Source organism: Chanos chanos, chromosome 4, assembly GCF_902362185.1.
Source record: "Chanos chanos chromosome 4, fChaCha1.1, whole genome shotgun sequence".
Taxonomy (NCBI): Eukaryota; Metazoa; Chordata; class Actinopteri; order Gonorynchiformes; family Chanidae; genus Chanos; species Chanos chanos.
Genome location: NC_044498.1, coordinates 19442844 through 19465154, shown reverse-complemented (window position 1 = coordinate 19465154; position 22311 = coordinate 19442844). Strand labels below are relative to the sequence as shown.

General features: G+C 42.3%; 1 protein-coding gene across 1 annotated transcript; it reads left to right on the top strand.

Annotated features, from left to right (window-relative positions):
- The first annotated feature begins 91 nt into the window (after positions 1-91).
- nudt14 (nudix (nucleoside diphosphate linked moiety X)-type motif 14) lies at positions 92-21766 on the top strand. The gene is made up of 5 exons (XM_030772903.1): positions 92-172; positions 11228-11271; positions 16222-16286; positions 17942-18263; positions 21517-21766. Exons 1-5 carry the CDS (start codon positions 92-94, stop codon positions 21764-21766), a joined length of 762 nt encoding a protein of 253 aa, XP_030628763.1.
- Positions 21767-22311: the final 545 nt, after the last annotated feature.

Genomic DNA, 22311 nt, shown 5'->3' with positions numbered 1-22311 from the left:
GGCTTCCGTAGAAATTTGTCTCACTCTCAACTCTGCTCTGCGGTTGTCTTTTCTGTTGTGTGAAATACCGGTTGGCAGCTATCTTTTAACGATGGAACAAATTAATAATATCCAGGTCGTTCCGTGCACCAACTCCAATTACCTGAAACCATTCAGGGTGCATTATAGCCAGGTGAGTTGATAAAGCTCAGTCGCTATCATCTGTATGAGATGCGAACACACCATTCATTTTGTTGTCAGTAGCCCAACCCCCATTCATTTTGTCATTGCCATTATTCTGTAACATTGTCTCTCACATTTCGAGGCAAAAACACCAACGGTATGCGTTTCGAAATGTTCCGAGTAACCGTTCAAGACTCTATAGTACCGAGATATTATATTGTTGGCTTTGAATAATTCAGTCATAGCATGGATAGCCTAACGCTAACCAGCTTCTCTGTGGTGAACATCACCTACAGTTAGTCTCTGGAGCACATGCTTTACATTACGAATCACAGTCTTACCGCTCGACCGCAAGCTGAGAATTATTTGCAATAAATTCGCTTTTTACTTTGATTTGAAAGTGACTCGTTTGCTATGTAGAGTTAATCGGAGATTACGCCTGTAAAAGAAACAGAATTTTACTGTTTTGCAAAGGCTTAGAAATGGTTATAAGTACGTAATAAATAATCAAATATTTACCCATGCTGTGTGTTCGCGGTGGTGCACTGAGTTGTGTTATTCATACTTTTATTGTTACAATGATAACTGATTCTGTACAGCCAACAATAGCATTACCTGCACAGTGCATACGAATGAGCAGTGGTCGTCTGGGTTTCAGGAGATGAAGTTGCCTAATACTGAAGGTTAAGTTTGTCATTAAAGGTTTTCTAAAAATTAGTTTGGTTTACAAACTTTCTGTTATCCTTTGACCTGTGTTATGTGTTTTAGAAAGTCCCTGAAATGTCCCGTTAAAGGGATCTTGCTTTTTGTTTGCTTTCTCTCCATTTCTGTGGAATGAGGGGGACCAGAGGGGGACTGACAAGGGGATTTCAACGCTACTTTTATGACTCAAAGTGGATGTTGCATCAAATGCAATTTGCCTGTTCCTGTGTTAACTTAATTTTTCCCTCTGTTATCCTAATGTATGGAGAGTATTGTTTTTTGGAGGGGGAGACACCTGCATGTGTTTCCTCTCTGATTGTTCCTCCCATCTGTGTGTTGCAACCAAATCAGTAATATTTCCTTCTACTGAGCACTGAGACTCACTTCCCCCAACCCCCCCATTGTTGCTTATGCTACGTCTTGGTCATCTGCATCCGCTTGCTGACACGAATGGAATGCGTGGTGAAATCACGCCAGAGTCTCGTGTGATTGCAAATCGCTGGAGTCAATGAAAGTGTGTGAAGATGTGGGGTTGAGGGTGACTGTTATACATACGAGTCACTCCCAGATCAGTCTCACCTAAAACTCATCTGCACTGTCCCCAGGTTTGGTTAGCTCCAAATCAGAACTTGAGGAGAAACCAATCAAAGTGCTCTTTAGCAATTAGCAATGAGTGCTAATGTTGCAAAGATTCATAATCCTACACAGCAATGGCAAATACAAAGATGCCAGCCTTTATTAAAAATGCACTCTTTAATGTGTTTTTAAAAAAGGATCCATCTTTTTTTTTCACACCTTTGATATATGCATGGTTTGTACTTACAGTATCCATTCTGTTTCTTATGGCACCCCCTCGTCTGCATTAGAGCATACACCATCACACAGTATTTGGTATGCATTTTTTGTGATTAACATTTAATATTTTAATGGAGAAAACACAGCGTTGGGTCTACATTGTACATGGACTGAAGGGGACTAGAAGTTTGTACCTCTGGAGTAATGGGCTATGACTGTTTTGATTTAAAGTTTGCCTTACCTAGACATTGAATTGTATTGGACACAACTACACATGAATGGCAAAGAATGCTTTTGAGTTTTGTATGTATTTAAGGTCTTTATTTACCAAGCAGTATAGCAGTGAAATGAGGTTTCAGTTGGAAGGGCCCAAGGTAAAAGCAGGGACTGTAGTCAAGTTCATTCTGCTTCCAGATGCTGATTTGCAGAGGCTGCAAATATGTGTGTTAAAAGTAACACATCCAAAAAAAAAAAAAAAAAAAAAGGGTTATCTAGAAATGGTGGGGCTGTTGATAGTCCTTGTCATTTCCACATGGTGAATGATGAGTTACATTTTTTGTGTTTTAACCTTTTCCTGCCTACTTTGTCAAGGATAGGAGTGATGAAACTTGTGGAAAAAGAGATAAGCTTGATAACTCAGCCTCATAAACTGATAGCCTAACAATGCCTCTTTTTTTTTTCTTACCCTGATTGGAAAGTAGCGATAAAGAGGAAGGAAAGTAGGAAATGTGACATCTTGGGACCCTAGTCCTACCCTCCCCTGTCGGAAGAGCCTGATTTTTGCAGCAACAGCAGCCGCAACACTGAGTCACAACGATATGCCACCCACTCGTCCCTGCTGGCACTCTTTGTGACAAGGCTTTAGTCTGCTCATCTGTAACCCCTATAAACTATTGCCCTCCCCAACCCACACACACACATGCACACACACACACACACACACACACACACACACACGCCATACAGCAGCACTAACCTTACCCCACACCTTCAGCATCAGTACCCACATTTACCCCATGTGATTTTTTTTTTTCCCAAGCTGTTTTTTTTTTTTCTCCCAGAAGCTAAGGCATTAGGACTTAACCACTCATTCCGTCACAGTGAGGAACCATTGCCAAGAAGAAGCCTTTATCCTGGATTCCTTGCATATCCTACATGTGCCTTACTTATCTCTTTGTTTGAGGCCTACTGATGGGATCCGGCCATGTTCTGTGCTCAAAGCTTTGATTGTGTTTTTGCAGTCTTACATAACTATGGGAGAATTCTTTTCAAGCTTTAGGAGTTTATTTCCCAGATCTTCCTTATATCATCACTGCCTTTTAGACTGTTTATTTTGCTGTTTACTCTTGATGTTTGTTTTCAGAAACCTGTTATTTATTTTACCTAAGTTTTTTGTTGCCTCTGAATATCAGTGTTCTGCGCAACTGGAAATAATGAGAAGGTTTTAGCGAACAACCTATGCCATGCAAATGTATGCAACACACGGGTGAATATCTATACACAAAAGGATTCGGGAGTCGCTGGTACTTGTGTTTCAGGTACAGTAATCATCAAACGCTGCACCACCAGGGGTTCTGCAGTGGATTAAGACTTAATTAATTAGTTGACTGGTCGGATAATGAAATTTGTGGCGTGCTGGGCTCCCACAGTGGTTTTCGTGCGGAGCGCAACCAGTCACGCAGGTCCCTGGAGCCGGCAGCTGAGCCAACACGGTCAACCACTCCAGCTGCCAGGCTGCTGCTTTAGCCACAGGGGTTCTAGCCGAGGACAGGGGGGTATCAAAGGCAAGTGTGTTGAAGAGAAAGGGGGGTGAGGGGGGGCTGCGGAGGTGCAGTTTGGATTAAAGCAGGGGTTGGTGGGCGGACAACAGTGTGCACTGGGAGGGGAAGAACAGATGAGGAACAATAGGAACTGGGAGGCTGAAGCAAGCAAAGGGGTTAGGAGGCCATGGGAAACGTGTGGCGACCATCGCCCCAATACCAGGCCGCTGGTCGCACTCAATAGGCACAGGAAATGGGATTTGAGCGAGGCAGATGTGAGGGAGAGAGAGAGAGATAGATGAATGCATTAGTGCCCAATGAGCACGATAAAGGTGACAGTGGCCGATGTGCGATTCCCATGAAAGCATTCTCTAAGCGCGGACCACTTCTCTTCAGGCTACTCAGCACTCTAAAACAATGAGAGCAGAGGAACAAGAAAAGACAGAGAGAGTTGCCTCAGTCCTACGCTGTAAGGTTGGCCTGTCGGTTTCTAGTGGCTAGCCTCCCCCTTTCTAGTGGCTAGTTGTGTGCTGCTCTGTTGAACCTGTTAAAGAACCCGGGAGATCTGACGGACAGGTGGTCGGTGTGGCAAACGGTGATCTTTGACTTCTCCTTTAGGTGGTCCATGTGCTCTCTCTAGACTGTCTCTGTGGTCCTTCTTTTTGTAATCAGGGAAGGTTGTAAATTTACTGGCTGTCCACTGCTACTCAGCTAGGCCTGTGCTGCCTTTCTGTATTCGTGTAGAGGGAACTGATTGGGAAGGACATTAAATGACTGACACTTAGTTATCTCTAATTAGATTTGTCTACACATCACATGCACAGATGTTTGACCATTAAGTCTTTCACTGGGCTTGTCAACAATGAAACCTTTATACAGAAATTGGTGCGATTTTACAGCTTTGGTAGATTGGAGGCTTGGATCTACAGTTGTCATGTTGAAGAACCAGTTTTACTGAAACCTTTGCTGTAGGCACATTAGTTTAGCATGCACAGAACTGCTAACATGGCCAGTCATTGGTTTAGGACTTGCAATGAAGCAGTCACTTGTCATGCTGTTGGTTTTTATTGGCCTAATAGTGTTGTCATATGCAGATGATGTCTGAAAATCTTTCCTTACGATATATACATTCTATGTTATCAGAAATTTTGTCTGCAGCCCCTTTAATGGAAACTTATTAAGCTTGCCAAGTGAACGTGCTACTCTCCGTGGACGTCTCACTCCACGTCTGTAGGCACAGAATGTGTAAGAGAAAGCAAATCAATTAGTTTTCCCAAGATTGTATGTGGGTTTTTTTTTTTTTTTTCCAGCTAAAGCCCGTCCCTTCCTACAGCTGTCTCCTCCCACCGTTGTCAGAGATGTCATTTACCGGGGTTGTAATTGCGGCCAGGAACATTTTCCCACTGTATGGCGTAGTTACTGTTGTGTGCACGGGGGTTTTTCTCTGACCATTCAGGGCATTGTATTTGCGTCCTGTGTGTCACTTCCCTGTGAGATTGTGGATTGTTCATTGGAACAATGATATGTGGTTCTTCTGAAAGCTTCATAAATCACTCATGCGGTAATGAATTTAAACTGCATGGGCTGTCTCGGTGTTGGATGGAGATTTTCTACGTTCTGATTTATTTTTATTCCCTCTGTCCGGCAAAAGCATAAACACTGTGATAAACAACAATGCCCTGAAATAGAACGGCATAATGGTCACAGGCAACCTGTGACTTATTACACTGATATATCAAAAGAACTGAACAGCTTTTTTTTTTTTTCTCTCTCCCCTCAATCCATCACCCAGCTGTGTAATTGAAGGTTGTGGAGAGGTGGGCAGTGCTAATGGCAGTTGGAACATGTAGAGGTTGAGTTGGGCAGTTTGCCCTAAGGGCAGTAGGCCCTCTTGGGGGTCATACCAACCCCTGAATGGGTGACAGAGTAGAAGGACAGAGAGTCTGTGTCTACGTGTGGGTGGGGGGTCATTTTGAGAGGTAGGCTTACACCTGTGAGAAGGGGGCAGAAGGAGATTGGAGTTTTGGAGGGGGACTGGGGGTGGGGGCAGCACAGACAGCAGATGGAGACAAAGAAGTTGAGCTCCCTCTGTTCTTGTCTCTTTCATCCCTGCTTGTGGAGCGCAAGAGGAGGGGAAACTAAAAAACAAAGGCTTTTTTTTTTTTTCGTTTAAATGAACTGTGAGCATCTCTTCCCAGGCTTCCCCTCAGCCTTTCTGTATCACACATTTTAACGCCTTTGTGGAGATTAAAGAAAAGACTAGCTTCTCTAAATGTCACCAAGACCCTCTCTACCATACACATTAAGTCTCTCTCTCTCTCTCTCTCTCTCTCTCTCTCTCGCTCCTCCTCTCCCCCCTCTTTTGCATGCGCGCATGCACACACACACACACACACACAAACACATGTGGTGTATTAGCTTGTAATAAAACCTGCCCTCAATTAACATTTATTGCTTGTTTTGTCACCTCCCTCCAGTTTTGTCACAAGGCTTTTGATTGTCCATGTACACTCTGCTGGAGCAGCAGAGATTCTTGTCAGGTGGTGTACTTTGATTATTTACACAGAAAGTACTTTGCACGATGGCTACTGGGTTCAGTTGCACTGATTGCCACTCGATGTAATTAGTCCTGTTATTTACTGTGGTGATCCAGATTGTTTATGCTGAAGTAGTTTTGAGGACTCAATTAACCTACATACCCAAATTAAGTGGTGCGTGTGTGAGAGAGAGAGATTTCCCTCTAACTCATGCTACAGAGAGTGTCATTGTGACATTTCGAGGAGCTAAGAAGCACTGTAGTCTTTTTCATTTCTTTAATCTGCTTGAAGGCGTTAAAATCCTGTCACTGCACACACACACGCACTCTTTCCCTCTCTCTCTCTCACCCTCATGATCACACATTCGTAATATCAGAGTGGCTCAACACCTGATTGCCTGGTGGGAGTGGAGTGTGGAGAGGGGCTTAAAATCCGTGGAAGTTGAATAGCACATGGTGGGAATTAAAAGGACGGGATTGTAAATGGCAGCGTGACGGCAATCGAATTCTCAGCAGCTGCTGGGGTCACAGCATTATAAACAGAGAGCTGATGGTAATTAGACTTTAAGCACCCAAAAGAACAAGGACTCCCTCTCTATCTCCCATTCACTTACAAGCCTTTATTGCTAGCGTGACCAAGAGACCACATTAATTTCAGGGTTGTGCCTCCCCAACCACCCACTCCTTTTTCTCCGTGTAATCTGTATCATAATCCATGTTGCCGGTTATTCTCAGTGTCCTAGAGGGGCTTTTCATGCTGAACTAGTGAGTGGTTCTCATAATGAGGCATCCCTACCATCTGTGTACGGGTCCAGTGCACCAGCAAAGAACTAAAAGTAACCCGAAGAAAATCTCCTTCCGAAGTCGGGATACAGAAATGCAAAAGTGAGACCTGAGTAGGTCTGCTCTTACACGCTACTGAATAGGTCTGCTCTTACACGCTACTGTAAAGGCGAGGTTATTGGTTAAGGTGGGAATTTACAGTAACCAAGCTGAGACCGTGTTAATTGAATTGAGCAATTGTTCTGAATTCAGCGTTGATCGATAAGATTTAAAACAGTGTTTAACATTGTATTGCTCTATGCTCGCTTTTCTATTGCGAGATTTGGTAGCGGTCAGAAGCACTCGTTTAGCCATTACGCCTTTCAATGCCATTTCCTCCGCGCTTTGTTGGATGTCCAGTGTAGTTTGAACCCAAAGCTGTCAGTGAGTTGTTTCTGAACTGGAATTTCCATGAATGGCTTCTACAGAGGACTCTTTCTTCAACTTCACTTTCTTGCCAACTCGCATATGTTATCTGGAGGCAGCAAACTAAAACACTACAAAGGTTTTTAAAAAAAAAAAAAAAAAGAAAAACCAGTCTCACTGCTGCTGACATGGTGTTAATCTTCCATTTAAAACATATGGCAGTCTATGCTGAAATACAGTAATGATTAAAAAAACCCCAAAAAAACTACAACCTCCACATGTCATGCCAGTCTTAAAACAATTTTACCAGCCACTCAAGGAACTATGAGGATTAAATGCTGACGTGTTTGTCTTGACACACTTACTTTTGCACTGGTAATTATATATGAAGTAGCTGCGGTTTGGAAAGCATGAGGCAGAAGTGTATGCTAGACACATTTGTGTCTGTTGATGCTACAACATCCCAGGGGCAGGGTGATAACAGAACGTAGACATTGACCTTAAGTCTGATGGACAAAATCCGTGGTCCAACCTACAATGTTTTTTTAAATCAGTCTTCTATGAAACCCTTAGAAACCCATTGTATTTTTTTGTCTTTTTTCGTTTCCTGTTATAGCATGTGCCTAGAAAACCACATCATGCACTTTCGCTTTCTGGACTCGTCATAGCCCCCCTTTCTGTGCTGTGCATGAACTTGTACTTGCCCCCCCCCCCACCCCCTGCGTGACGCTCCTCTCAAATTGACACAGTGATTGTGGTTAAGAGGGGCGTGAGTGCCAGAATGCAAGCACATATTTTGAGGTTTGCATACCTGGAATCTGAGTTCTATCTAAACCTAATCTAGTTGGCATAGCCAAAAAAAAAAAAAAAAAGTCAGGTTTTGCCTGAGTGACCCAAGCGGTCAAAACATAACCTGGCGTGTCCTAGACTGTCCTGGAAAAGTTGCATGTTTGGTCATCTCAAAAGGCCCCCCACCCAGGTCCCTCTTATAAACATGTCCACCTCCGCAACTATGCACTCAAGTACGTGCTTGCTATGGAATGGTACTTTTTTTTTTCCCCTCTAAATCCTCACTTCTCTCGCCCCGGGAGAGAAAATGATCGAGTACACACCTACACAAATATGTCTGAATCACATTTGTGAGGTGATGAAGAACACACACGCCCCTGCCCCGACCTGTGTTTTTTTGTTATGTACGTCTTAATTCTTAACAACAATTTTTTTTTTTTTGCGATGTGTACAAAAAAAAAAAAGAAAGAAAGAAAATGAAAGATGCACTGTTGGGACGATGACTTGAGCCTACCTTGCGAGTTCTGCTAGTGTAAGTTATACCAGCTTGTAACTGGCACACTGAAAAGGGCCAAGGATTTTCTAAGACAACTGCACACGACAAAACAAACCAAGCAAACAAGCCTGTCGTTTCTCACAGTGAATTTAACATCCTCTTGACATGGCGCGTCTCCTCCCTTCATAATGGCTAAATGGCTTTTATCTCCCCAGCCAGGAGTTGCTATGTTTTTTGGTTTTTTGTTTTTTGGCTTGATGATGGTCATTTGACACTTGTCTGACACTTAGAGCCTGTTCCACTACTTCTCAGCCTCCCTCCAAAACCACTACACTCTGGAGCCAAAAGTCACAGGTCAGTGGCGCTGGCATGGCCCAAAGCAAACATGACCCCATCAGCATTGCTGGCTGCGCTTCACTAGCTGGAGGTGTGTGGTATGCACGCTCACTCTCCAAGCTCTTCATTCACTAAAGGTGTGTGGTATTCATGCTCACTCTGAGCTCCAGTTTTACTCTAGCGCTTCTGGTTAACAATACCCCTTTGCCGTTAATGGAGCTTTGTCTCTCATTAACTGAATAGCTTGCTCACCTACACCTCTGTCTGTTTGGAACATGGAATAAATCTTTTTGTTTGGAATGTAGAATAGCATTTCTTTTAAACAGCAATTGTTTGAGCATTGAGCATTGTTTGAGTGCTATTGTCTGAAAACTGTTTCTGGTCACTGGACATACTTCAGTGGTCACCAACTGGCCCTGTAATCTAACTTGTAAGTGAAAAGTCCTTTTTGATTTTTTTTTTGTGAAGAGACAAAAAAAAGATCAAATGGAGTTTGTAGGTTGTTGATTGTTCATTGGTTGAATGAGATGGTTGAGTAATCTCTTTAAGGGAGGTTTTATTTATATGTTGTGCAGTATTGAAACTAGGGAGGTACACATATGATACAAGTGAACGCCCATATAAGGCATGTATGGCAGCCACTTGTATTGTTCTGCGTGTGTGTGTGTGTGTGTGTGTGTGTGTGTGTTTATGTGTGCGTGTGTGTGTTTGTGTATTTTTGCCAGTAAAGAGGTTAAGGGTGGTTAGTTTCAATAAGGTCAAGGTGTCAGCTACATCAACCCCAAAGTCTGGCTCTTTTTGTGTTCAAATTATAATAGCACTGTTCGACTGATGGAATTTTTGGTGGTTTTGTTTGGTTGAATTTTGGAATTTGTGGTTTCCACCCTTTACTCTGACATGAATGGAAAGTTTGTGTAACATGCCAAACACACCTTGAAATAGTCAACCTTACATCCGAAAGTAAGTGGCCCTTTTCGTACTTGCTGTGTGGGATGCCTGAAAATTTTGTTGTCTTTGTCAGTGCACTAAAGGGCAGCATTTTGAAAAAAAAAATCATGTTGCTTAGAATAACAAATATACATGCTTTAAAATAAATTCCTTCTCAAGGTGAGTCCAGCTCCACTTCAGGAGTGGACAGTTGATACAGCTCCAGTGGACAGTTGGTTGTTTTCAGTTCTCATGATTAGTTGGTTTTCTGACACTGAAATTAGGGTAAGGGGTTGAGTTAAAGTGTCCTTTGTGGCCACTTGAGTAGGCAGTTTATCTCTTACACTGAATATGTTACAAATCAGGTGAGTTTTTATTTTTTTTGTCAGTGTTGCATCTTGGAAGAAAAAGCTTCTTCCAAGGAAACTTGTAAAACCTCTCCTCAGCATGCCCAATGCACTTTTTCATCCTGGAAGGACTGCTTTGTCATATCAATAATCAAATAAGCACCTAGTTGCTTTGCTGACATTCTTGCCTTCTTGTATTAGTGGATCAGCATTAAGGTGTGTTTGCATGATAATACACACACACACACACACACAGACTCTGGGGTGTAAGCCCAGCTCCTTGGCTGCAATCTTTTCTTACAAGTCTACTCTTGTGAGTTGCATGTTTGGCAGAATCCATGTCTCAAGGCGGCGAAATGATCAAACATGCCAGAGGTTTATTTAACCAAGGTAGAGTGCTTTGGTGGTTAGATTTAACATGGAGGCATACTGTATACTGAAGAAAAGCTTTCGTATCTTTGTGATTTAAAGAGAAATAGCACTCTCATTATTCAAAGTTCATACAGCATTGCCTCAGATTATGTTGTCTTTTCATGTTTTAGAAGACTTGCCTCTTTGTTAACTAGTTGATGCATAGCCAAATCAAGACCAAAAGGAAAATGGTGCTGTCCTTCAAACCTACTCTATTCTATACAACTGGTTTCTACTGGACTGTTAAACTGAAGGGTTTTAGATTGAGGTTGAAAGATGAGGTCAGTAAGTCTCTCTGAAAAATAGAGGGCATATGGGGCAGATGTTTAGAAGGTTCAAGATGTCTTGACACAATTTTGAAAAATTACTAGGGCTTCAAAAAAGAGATCAGACACGTCCCTTTTAATTTGTTCTTATTGAGATAAGGACCATCTAATTACGTTAAACTGGAAATGTGTCCTTTTTTGTTGTCTTTTTTCAAACATTTTTAACAGACCTCCTTTTCTGAAGCCAGAATTCTGTTGAAGACCTGGGCACAGAGTCATGAAAACATCTTTCAGATTTGTAGTATTACTCTAAAAGTTTGAATTAGTCACCAGATGCTTAGATGCTTCTTAGAGTGTGTATCCATTGCAAATGCTATCATATTTTAACTTTTAAATGAATATGTGCTTTGCTTTGGATACAGAATCAGTAAAATGTAGAAGCATAAAATGGCCATGTTCTCACCTATTTATTCATGTCTTTGTTCATTTCTCTATCTCCTTTTTTTCTACAGAATGGGACCAAGAAATCCTGGGACTTCATGCGAACCCATGATAGGTACAGATTTTACATTGTGCGAGATTCAAAACAAGTTGAGATTCCATCCTCTCGTAGACAAAGGAATATGTTTCAGTGAATAAAGACATTGCTTGACTTGCATTTTCATCATTTACTCTTTTGGTCATGTAAGAACTGACATTTTGATGCATGGCTCAGATTGATTGGAAGCAAATGTATCAATCACACACACACACACACACACACACACAAATGTATCAAACACACACACATTCTCCCTCTCTCTCTCTCTCTCTCTCTCTCTCTTTCTTCTCTTTCCTCTTTCCTCCCTTCTACCTCTCTCCCCCTCTGTCTCTGTGTCTCTCTCTGTCTTAAACCCGAAGCCTGCCCTGAGATCTCAGTTGATTTAAAGTAGTGGGTAGGCAGTATTCCAAAATGCTAATGGTTTGGTGAATACCACAGTTTTGGGGCTGTGGTCTGGAATGTGTTTGGCACAACAGAAAAAAAGGAAACATCAAATGTAAATTTGTTGGCTGAATGACATGCCTGTGCTTTCTGAAGTATTCTACTGAGTTAAGAAATTTGCTGAAATGTTTGAAATGTTCAGGACTCTTGCTTTTACTTGTTAAATCAGCAGGGACATGTACCTGCTTTTCAGGCCCTTGGAACTGGAATAATAACACAGTCTATATTTTACTATGTTGATTAACCGTGAGAAAACCGTATTCACACCGATGAATTTACCCCTTTCCAGAGGAAACATTGTTTTGGTCACAATGTATACTAAATCCACCCTTAATTTAAAGGTATTTGAAAAGTCTTTTCGTGTAAGAAGAGGAAACAAACAGTCCATCTGGGAGTTCACTGAGAAATGCTGGAGAGAGAGAGACAGAGAATAGGTCCCCATTCCATGACTCCTGACAATTCTGACTATTGAGAGGAGTCACTCCACCAGGAGGTCAGTTTCTCTTCATGGCACTCTTGTTCCGATTGATGGAGACGTTATCTCAGCGTGTGGTTCAGACCTTCAGGGCCTCCCAGCACTTTACCAGTCCTGAGGGGGAAGGAAAGATTAACCTGTTCCGTAGCTCATATCCTGTCATTTCCATAGTGTTTTTTCTTTTTTCAGGTAGCCTTTTTTGCATTGTTTAAAGCGTAAATCAACTGACAACTGAAAAGCAGTCATAAAAGTTAAAGGATTAGGAGTCAGCAAGCCTGGAATGTCTCACCTCAGTGTTACAAGAGGAAAACTCCTTCCCTCTCTCTCTCGCTCTCTCTCTCTCTCTTGCTCGCCCCCCCCCCCTCTATCAGCTCTATATGCTTATCCTCTTCAAACAGTCCTTGTGCTTAGAGACTTACTTCTCCCAAGTGTACTCATTTCTGTTGCCAGAACAACTGAAGAGTTCAAGAGAGTATCAGGAGCAGTAAAATTCAAGTCCTGTTTCCCATAGAAAGTAAAGCCCCTCGGTGTACCTTGACTGGCTCTTAGGCACTTATGTCTCAGAACTGCCCCTAGACACTCTAGAATTTTCCATTTTTGCCCAGACGGGCAAAGGTGGACGTGTTTTAGTGGTTGAAACTTCCCAGAGGAGAAGGATCAGCGTAGACTAGCATGTTTTATTTTCACTGTCAAAAAAAGAGCCAAATGTTCTTTCTTAGAAAAGAAAATTGTGAAGACGTTGGCTAATCAGGAGAGTGGATCAAATGCCTCATTTATGCTCTATGGCAGCGTGTCAGAGCGTATGTTCTTTTCACTTTTATCTGTGGATTTTTTGTTGTGTTTCTTTTAGCAGGAGAGCGTTGGCTATTGCGTGTGGGGGTTTTTTTTGTGTGTGTGTGGTGTGGGGGGGGACTTCAGTAGAAAGGTAAAAACATTAAGGGAGTCATCTGTTGAGCTCATTAGTGCCATGGTAGCACGACTGTGTGAATTCTGGATCCTTAGGAGGTAAGGAGTGCACAGAACTGGTGTCAGCTGTTCTTTGTAAAGAGTAGAGTGTACAAGGGGAACAGGGAAAGAGTGTTGATTATTGTATGTGTGTATGAGACAGAAAGAGAAAGAGAGAGAGAGAGAGAAAGGACTTGCTTCAGGGGGTTTCAGGGAGAGGGTGTTGATAGCGTATGTGTGTGAGAGTTGACTTACGTGCGAGTGCGTCTTCATGAATATACATGTGTGTGGGTGTGAGTATTGAGTGTGTGTGCATGTGTGTGTGTGTGTGAGAAGGTACAAGAGGGGTTTCTGCATCTCAAATTAATATCCAGTGCCATATACTCGCAGTCCTCAATCTTTCCATGTTATCTTACAGTAAAAGTAAAAGCCTGCGAACAAATCACCAGCTTAATGGTGCATGAAATCTCCTGCTTCTCTCTTTGATTGCGTTCCCTGAGCAGAGAATCAGTGCGAAGCAGCTCAGAGCGAAACACTAACATGCCAAGGCTGGCTACTACAGTCAACCCAAAGCTGTAGGTCGCGTCCCATTTTGCTTAGCTGCTGTGAACAGGACATCTAAGAGGGAGAAAGAGAAAGAGAGAGCAGTTTGAAAGCTACTTCCTCTTTGCGGAGAACTGGAGAAAGGGAGGAGGAGGTTAAGAGATGCCAGTGCCCTGATAGAGCTCCTTAAAATGGACCTGGGCTCTTAAGCAGGAGCCATAGCACAAATGAATCACGCTGCCTTCAGATAAAGGGTTTTCCCCTTCTCTGAAATTCTGTGTGTGTGTGTGTGTGTGTGTGTGTGCGTGCGTGCGCGAGTGTGTGTGTGTTAGACTGACCAGGCTAAATGGCCCAGTTCAATGCTTTCACCAGGAGAAAGACAGGGTAGGGCTTCCTGCTTCTTCAGACACATCCGCTTTCCCAACACCGCTCACTGGGCTGAGTCTCCACGGCCATCAAAACACACATGAGCAAACACTTTATACAGTACACACACACACATAAACAAACAGTTTAGACAGAATACCCACAGCAAATCCTTACTCATTTACTGATCAAATACCGGCACTTTGTTCAAGACAATTCGTGCAAAAGTTATCCTCAGTCAACCTTCATGCTTGTAGATCACCAATATTGCATCATGTGCTGTTCCAGATAGCTTTTTGTTATCCTTAACCACAGGAATGTGCCAGGCTCATAACAGAATCTGTGTAGCACAGTTATTCCCCAAAAGGTCTGTTGTCCAATGCACTGCACATGGTTCCTGCTCCATGTTATTTTTAATACTATCTTCCCTTCTTGTGTGGTGCTTTTTTTTTTTTTTTTTTTTTTTTTTTAAAGATTTTGATTTTTCCCTTTTTTTTTTTCTTCAATAAACCGAAATTTTCCTGAGCATCGTCTAGATGTCAGAAATCGACAGGCAGAGCCAAACCAAAATATGGATGGCTCACTCAAATACCACTTCAAAAATGCTGAAATGCACACATGTTCATGTGTGAACATGACCTATCATTATCGAGCAGTGTTTCCCGGTCCTCCTTGCCATCAGCCTTTTTTTTTAATTGTTTACACTGGCACTAAGAAACCTGATTCAGCTCACTGACTGATCACATAGTTCACGAGCAGTGGAATCGGTTACTGCTGAGTTAAAACATGAACGTGTAGAACAACAGGCCCATCAGCGAGGTTTTGGCACGCAAATATTGATATAGGCAAGTTATGTCAGGGTTAATGAACAACCACCGAGAAAGATGTAAAATGGTTTTGAAACACTGCTGTATTTTATGGTTTTGTTTTGTTTTCATGACCAGAAGAGATGGACAGATGGATGGATGGATGGACAGATGTATGGATGAAGCGATGGATGGATGCATGCACTCAGCTCATAGAGAAGAGTTGAACCTATAGAACAAAGCATTGATCCCTTGCTCCACTGAACGATTAGCTTGCAACATGCTGTGGGGGGATTTTCTTTGTCCCACTCTTAGAATCCTATTATCCTGAGATCTTTAATCTGCTGCTGTTTGTTCTGATCGGTTGTAGGAGTTTGCCTCTGTCTTTGAGCCGAGTGTGACTGCAGACAAAGGCCAGAGCAATGATGCCATGCAAGGGTTGAGTTTGAATGGAGAAAGACCTGAAACACAATGTATTTTCCTTCTCGCTCTCTCTCTCTCTCTCTCTCTCTCTCTCTCTCTCTCTCTCTCTTTCTCTGTCTCTTTCTCTTTTTCTCTCTCACACATACATACAAACTGTCTCTTAATTCAGGCTATGCAATAGTATTTTTCAGAGCACTGCAGTTTCTTCACTTGATATGCTGGTGAAAAGCAGTAGGTGTTGAGATATGGAGTGCAAGGGTTGCTTTCCTTACATTCCTATTCTTGACCTGCATATTAAGCAATACACTAAACTAGGTCAGCACCCTGGACTGAAACTGTGCCATGTTACCTCTCTCCCCACAAATAGTTTTTACTGTTATGATGCACATTATAAGTAAGTCATTCCTCAATCAATTCACTCAATTCACTTCACTTTTTTATGTTTTTTTTTTTTTTTTTAATATCTCACCTACAGTTGTTTTGTTTTTTTTCCACTTTTTTGAAATGTTGTTTGTCTTCATCAGTGTTGCTCATGGTTTGCTTATAGAGAATGGAGTTCTGTCAGGAGTTATGAGTGTGAGAAATGAGCTGTGTCCACACAGGCAGTAATTCAGAGCGTATCATGTTCACCCATCATACAGGCTGGCTATAGTTATAGAAATGCCATACATCTCTACCCTACAAAATGCTAGCATCGGTGCCATTTGACAATGATTAATTAGGCACATACACCTGGTTATGTCAACTAACTGGGAGGTTCATTTCTCTGAGGAGATGGAAATAATGACAAGACACTTGTTGCTGTGTTTTTAGTGAGACGTTAATGGAACATAAACCCTTAATGTAGCAGATTTAAAGATAAAATTGCACACAAGGCAAGAAAGTTGTCAAGGGATCTATATATCTCATGGCACTCTCTCACCCCTCTTCCATTCCTCCCTCCTTCCCTCTCTCTTTCTTTTCCAGTGTCTCCGTGCTGATTTTCAACACTACCTGTCACTGTTTTGTCCTGGTCAAGCAGTTCCGTCCAGGTAAAATATCACAGCACAATTCTTTTTTTTTTTTAATTCAAATTTTAAGTAATTCCCTAAAAGTGTTTGGTTTTCTCCTCATCTATATGAACTTTCTCCTCATCACAATGTCACCCCTTCACAAAACTGCCCATCTTTTGATCCTTAATGACATGTCATCATCTGAGAACAAATTTTAAAACACCAAGTTTAGAGCCATATTTCAGCACCCTTTCCATTGCCCCCAGAGTACGAGTAAAAGACCGTAAAGTTATTCACGGAGAAATGACTTTCTCTTTTGGAACGGATTCTTTAAGGAAATCCAGATTCATTCGGCATGTGCTTGTACATGTCTGCACATCTTCTGAAAAGAGTAGAAGGTGACTCACACTGGTTCCTACACTTAAATTCTCGCTAAAATGACACGGGATATGCGAGCGGCATTTATTTTCCTTACTCTTCAGTGCTCTGTGCAAAATCTGACATCAGCAAACTGTGCCACAGCAAACTGTGAAAACAGCTGTCCCAAAACATTTGATGAAAGACCAAAAATTGGAGTTATGTAAACCACCTGAGCTAACATATGATATTGTGTTTTTCAGATTCTCTTGAATTCTTTTTATATACAGTTTACATTGATTGTACTGTAATTAATCAACCATTTTGGAGACCTGTGTAGACTTGGTCTTTTTGGAACGTGAGGTCATTATAGTTTAGCATTATGTATCAGATTTATGGTCAGTACCCTCCCCTGGACAATTACAGTTCCTCTGAGTAGATGGCTGAGAACCGGGGGTTTGGTTGTTTGGTTCACATGTGCAGCTTACATGAAACAGTACAGTGCAGTTCGTTTGCATTAGAGTTGAGTCCTACTTCTCAGCAAATGGTAGAATCAGAACTCTCTGCCCTGTTCATAGACTATGGGAAACAATGGCTTTCTCAGAACAGAACATTTTTCACGAGGGGAGTCACCTTGTGAGTAGAAGGCTCTTGGCGCTGTATGTGAGTCCATAGCCCCCACGGTACGCCGCTCTGCTATTGTTCACCACTCACAGCTCAGGGACGGCGCCCATGGTCCTCAGAATGGGAGGAAGGCTTTGCATTGAAAAGGCCTTTTTTTTTTTCCTCTCTTCTCCTGCTTCTTGAACAATGCCTGAAAAAAAGGCCTAAGCTTTGTGGTGAGGTAATGTAATGTTCTCAGAGTTGAAACTATGCTTTGAGTATTGTTGGCCTGTTGATTTTCATCCATCCTCCCCCTCACATATAGCCTGATCCGTGACTCCGCCCTGTAGCTTAGGTCTTTTTGGAAAATCGCTCTTACTAAGGTGCACACCTTTAATTGAGAGCTTCAGACGCCTCGTGCCATGTAGGTGCGGTTCATAGAGCATTAAAAAAAAAATGGATGATTGTCGTTGCATGTTGAAAAGTCACCTTTAATAACCTCAGCCCACTTTTTCCAGTGAAAGAATATTAGCCCACATGTAAAATGCCAAGATCTTCTGGTAGATTCCAAGAAAAGATCTTCTGGTAGATTCCAAGAAATGTTAGGAAATGACATTGCACAGTACAGAAAAACAGTATACAGCCAGAAGGAAATAAACCCATTATATTCACCATACTGGGTTGTTTGCTGTACCTCTTAGCCATAGTAGTCTTTTTTTTTTTTTGTTTTGTAGCTGTGTACATGTGTGAGTGGGAGAGGAGCAAGTCCCAGCTCTCACAGCCCCCTGAGCAGCCAGAGGGGGAGGCAGGAGGTGAAGAGGGAGCAGAGGCCACCCCAGCTGAAGCAAAAGCTCCAGAGGAGGGCAATGAGGGAGAGAAGGGGGAAGGAGCTTGCCCCAACCAGCCTCCAGCTTCAGCAGGTGTGACCTATGAGCTGTGTGCAGGACTGGTGGACAAACCACATCTGTCACTGGAAGAAATTGCCAGACAAGAGGTACTGGAGGAGTGTGGCTACGATGTACCAGTCAACAAACTGAGGAGGATCACGTCATATAGGTACACACGCAGACACACACACACACACACTTTGGAAGTGTGTGCATTAACCATACATCCACACAGTTAAAATGATGAACACACATTTTTCTCAAGTGTTTTTTTGCCCCCGCGCGCGCGCGTGTGTGTGTGTGTAAAAACTTAATTCTACAAGCCATTAGAATGCCGTGGTATTGTATGTCTTCTCATACATGACTCCCACAATACAACTGACATACAATCACATATTATGGGCCTATGGTGCTGAACCTAAAGCCCAGTTTATACTTTTGTGTCTACACCATCGAAGCAGACCACAACAACTGTGATTGGTCCGCTTGGTAACATCACCCTCTTTCTGCTCAACCGGTTCAATGGTCGTACACACCATCTCCTCCGATGTCTTCTCTCTTTTCTGTGTTGCAGTAGTTTCAGTAAAAGTAACTGTTGTTCAACATTTATTAGCTCCAGCTCCAACATGATCCACTCAGTTTCAGTCACAACTGAAAATTTTTGGCAAAATGGCGAACTGGGCACTCGTTATTTTGAGAGCTCCGTTTGTTTGTCTCCCAAAGTTTAAAAACTAGTCCTTCTTTTGAACGCAAAACTTGTTTTACAGATATTGCTGTGCAAGGCCTGAATCCCAACTTTTTATTTAACATTACTCCATCGTTTGTAATGCACAAGGAAATCAACACAGTGGCACAGAAATCCCACCGCAAACTAGCGTTGTGAAGGTTTCATTACAGAACGACGCAGACACACCAATGCAAAAGTATAAATGCTCACAGCGGTGTAGGCTACAGTGTAGGCTCTGCGTAAAGCTTACACAGAAGTATAAATCAGCCTTAACTCCAGAACTATCTATGAGCAGACACTGCTATGTTTATTAATCAGTCTGGTTAATGCAGATGGATATTGCTGTTCTGTACCTCTGAGGTGACACTGTGTGGAGGTCTTTAGGTGAGGTCCTCTAAGGGTATGCTGTTAACTGCATTTACAAAGGAGAGACAACAAAGCATTGTGCTCTTATCTGCCCTGAATTAGGAGAAAGTCATAAACCTTCAGCATCTTACACCTGCTGTCTTTCTATGTGTGTATGTGTGTGCATGTCTATGTGTGTGTTTGTTTGAGAGAGATAGTGGACACCTGCTTGTTTTGCCTAACGTTGACCCCTACTCCACCCTCTTCTAAGCACCACTCATTACAAATACACACACACACACACACATACAGATTATGGTCACCTGTATGCATGATGCGGTGTTGCACCTGCTCTGTTTATGGGCTAGGCAAGGAATTATGGGCCACAATTATGAGTCAGAAGGTAACTGGGTTCCCTGTACTCTACAGATATGAGAAGTGCACGTCATTTACCCTCCAACACAGGTCTGACTTTTTTTTTTTTTTTTCATTTACCAGCCCCCCTCTCTGTCACGCTGAGCATCTGGTGGCCTATATTTATTCTGGTCTTTGCCAGTTAAGTGGATCATTTTTTTGGGGACTGCCAACTGACAGATTTTAACGAAATCATAATCGCCACACTATCCGTATGTTTCTGAATTGTCCCTCTGGGAGAATAGAATCTTGTCTGAATTTAAAGAAGCGCCGACCAATACCCATATTTTAGAGATGAAACTGGCAGCAGAAACATCAAACGCCGTTCCGATGGTTAAACATTTGCTATGTCACTACCTCTGGATAAAAAAAACAAAACAAAACAAAAACATCAGAGACCAGCTAAAGTTTAAATATTTTGACCCACGTATTTTTATCACTTGCTAGCCCACTGTAACACGGTTCATTGGTTTGTAGTCATGAGTCCAGAGTGTACAGAACAAGCATTTTCCATTTAATTTCCATAACCATTTGCATGCTAGGGTTGAGTGTGAATGAATGCATATGGGGCTATTACTACCTCTTTTTTTTTATAATACACCCTGCCAAGGTTACTCAGTTAACAATAACATTGTGTTTGTTTCACCTCACAGAAAGTGAGTGAACAACAACCCCCCTTTTTAATGAAAGAATTTGCTATTTCTTCACCTTAACTGTTTAAGCCCTTTACCCCTCAATACAACTGACAAACAGACCTTTTGAATTGCAGTGGTCTGGCTAAGAGCTAACATACCTTAGCCTCCCCTTTCTTCTAAAGGTCTCTGGTGGATAGATGTTTCCAAACGGGCGTCTGGTTGCTTAAAGGAGCACCAGCAGCGGTTGAGGATTATATTCTTTCTTGTTTTGATGTCCTTTCTTCCCCCTTGCCTTTTGTGAGAGTGTCATGAGAGCCAACATACCCGTATGAAACAGAACCCAACATGACTCTTTAAAGTGTTGAGCTGATGGGCCTTTGCTTCCACAGGCTCCCGCAAGTCTGTCAAGACACATGGCACATATCTCGTGTGGTCAAAACATTATCTGGCTAACAGCAGGGATATTTTTCCATAGACATGGTGTTACTGTCAAACAAGCCATAGTTCCATCAATGAGAAATCAGTCACACCTACTTCCTCAGAAACATTTTAATATCCTCATAAGCATATTGTATTCCATTCATTTCGAGATGTTTGAACTTGTACGTAACATTCTCTGTATGAGTTGTTAAGGCTTGCACTTATGTAAGTGTAACAAGTTACTTTGGTGCTGAGCGGACGCTCACATTAGATAATCTGGTGTAAGCTTTATTCCCCGAACGCATTTTAAAATTCGTTTTTAGGAACATTCTGTTCTGGGAGGTTTCCATGACGCCATCGCCATGGTAGTATCTCCGACTCAGCCCCAGTGTACGTCTCAGCCCCAGTGCATCAGTTTTACTCTTTCAGTGTAATGAAAGTGCCACCTTCGGTATGAGGTGGCAGTCTCCGTACGTGGGGGGAAGGGGAAGTGCCCTCATTGTAGTTCTTGTCACTCTACAAGGATCCCTCATACTCACCAATGTCAAAACATGGTGAGGAAGCAATCTTATTTGGCCATTAGGTCAACACCTTAAGCTAGGGGTACAGCTGCCAAGGGAAAAAAAATCCCTTCTTCAGGGAGGTCGTCAGGAACATGTATTCTCTTGGGGCATGTCAGGAGTCTGAAATGCAAACTATACTCTGATGCAGGACGGAAACAGGAAACTACTATAGACGGCGTTTAAGCAGAACCTGAGGGTATAAGTGGATTTATGTATGGAAACATCAGACACTCCTATACCCTACATGTAGCAGCTGATCCGATCAGGGTGGTGGCGCATCATGGGATAACTGGCTTCCTCTCCCTGTGTGTTTTCAAGGTCTGGGGTTGGCGTAACGGGTGCCAAGCAGACGATGTTCTATGCAGAGGTATCAGATGAGAACCGCGTGGGTGAAGGAGGTGGATCGGCCCAGGAGGGGGAACTAATTGAGGTGGTCAAGGTGCCCTTGCACGAGGCCATGACCTTTGCCTTTGATGAGAGCATCCCCAAAACTATGGGTGTCATCTTCAGCTTCATCTGGTTCCACAGCAACATGTCTCCCAAGTATAAGATCTCAACCAACGTGTAAAAACAACTCATCCAGCACCTCTCTCCCCCAACTTTTTAGCACTATTTACCCTGGTCATTTATGATACTTTTTCTCTGGTTTGTTTCTTTCGCTTTCTTCCTACCTTGTGGTCATTACTCTATTTCTGAATTGCCACAATTTGTTGTTGACAGCACTTATAGTCACTTGTTTATGGAGTTGACAAGCCCCACACTGTTGCCATGGAACTGAATATGGTCCATGTGAAATTTTTTTTTTGTTTTTTGTTTTTTTTGGAATGGAAGCCGTTGCTATTAATCTGACTGGAATTTAACTTCGTTTCTTGAATAATGTTTTTGGAATCACACAACGATCCTTAAAGATGATGGTGAGTCATGTTGAACAAAAGGTTTGTGAGCAGGTGTTGATATGATTTTCTGTTTTAAGATGTGTACAGAGAGAATTTTTGCTCTTGAAGTGGAGTGACACGGGCAGTCAAATGGCCTTTTTATTTTGCCTTTTTTTCCAACCATTTTTACAATCAGACACAACAACCAATTGAGTTAAATATGGAGAATAAACAGGCA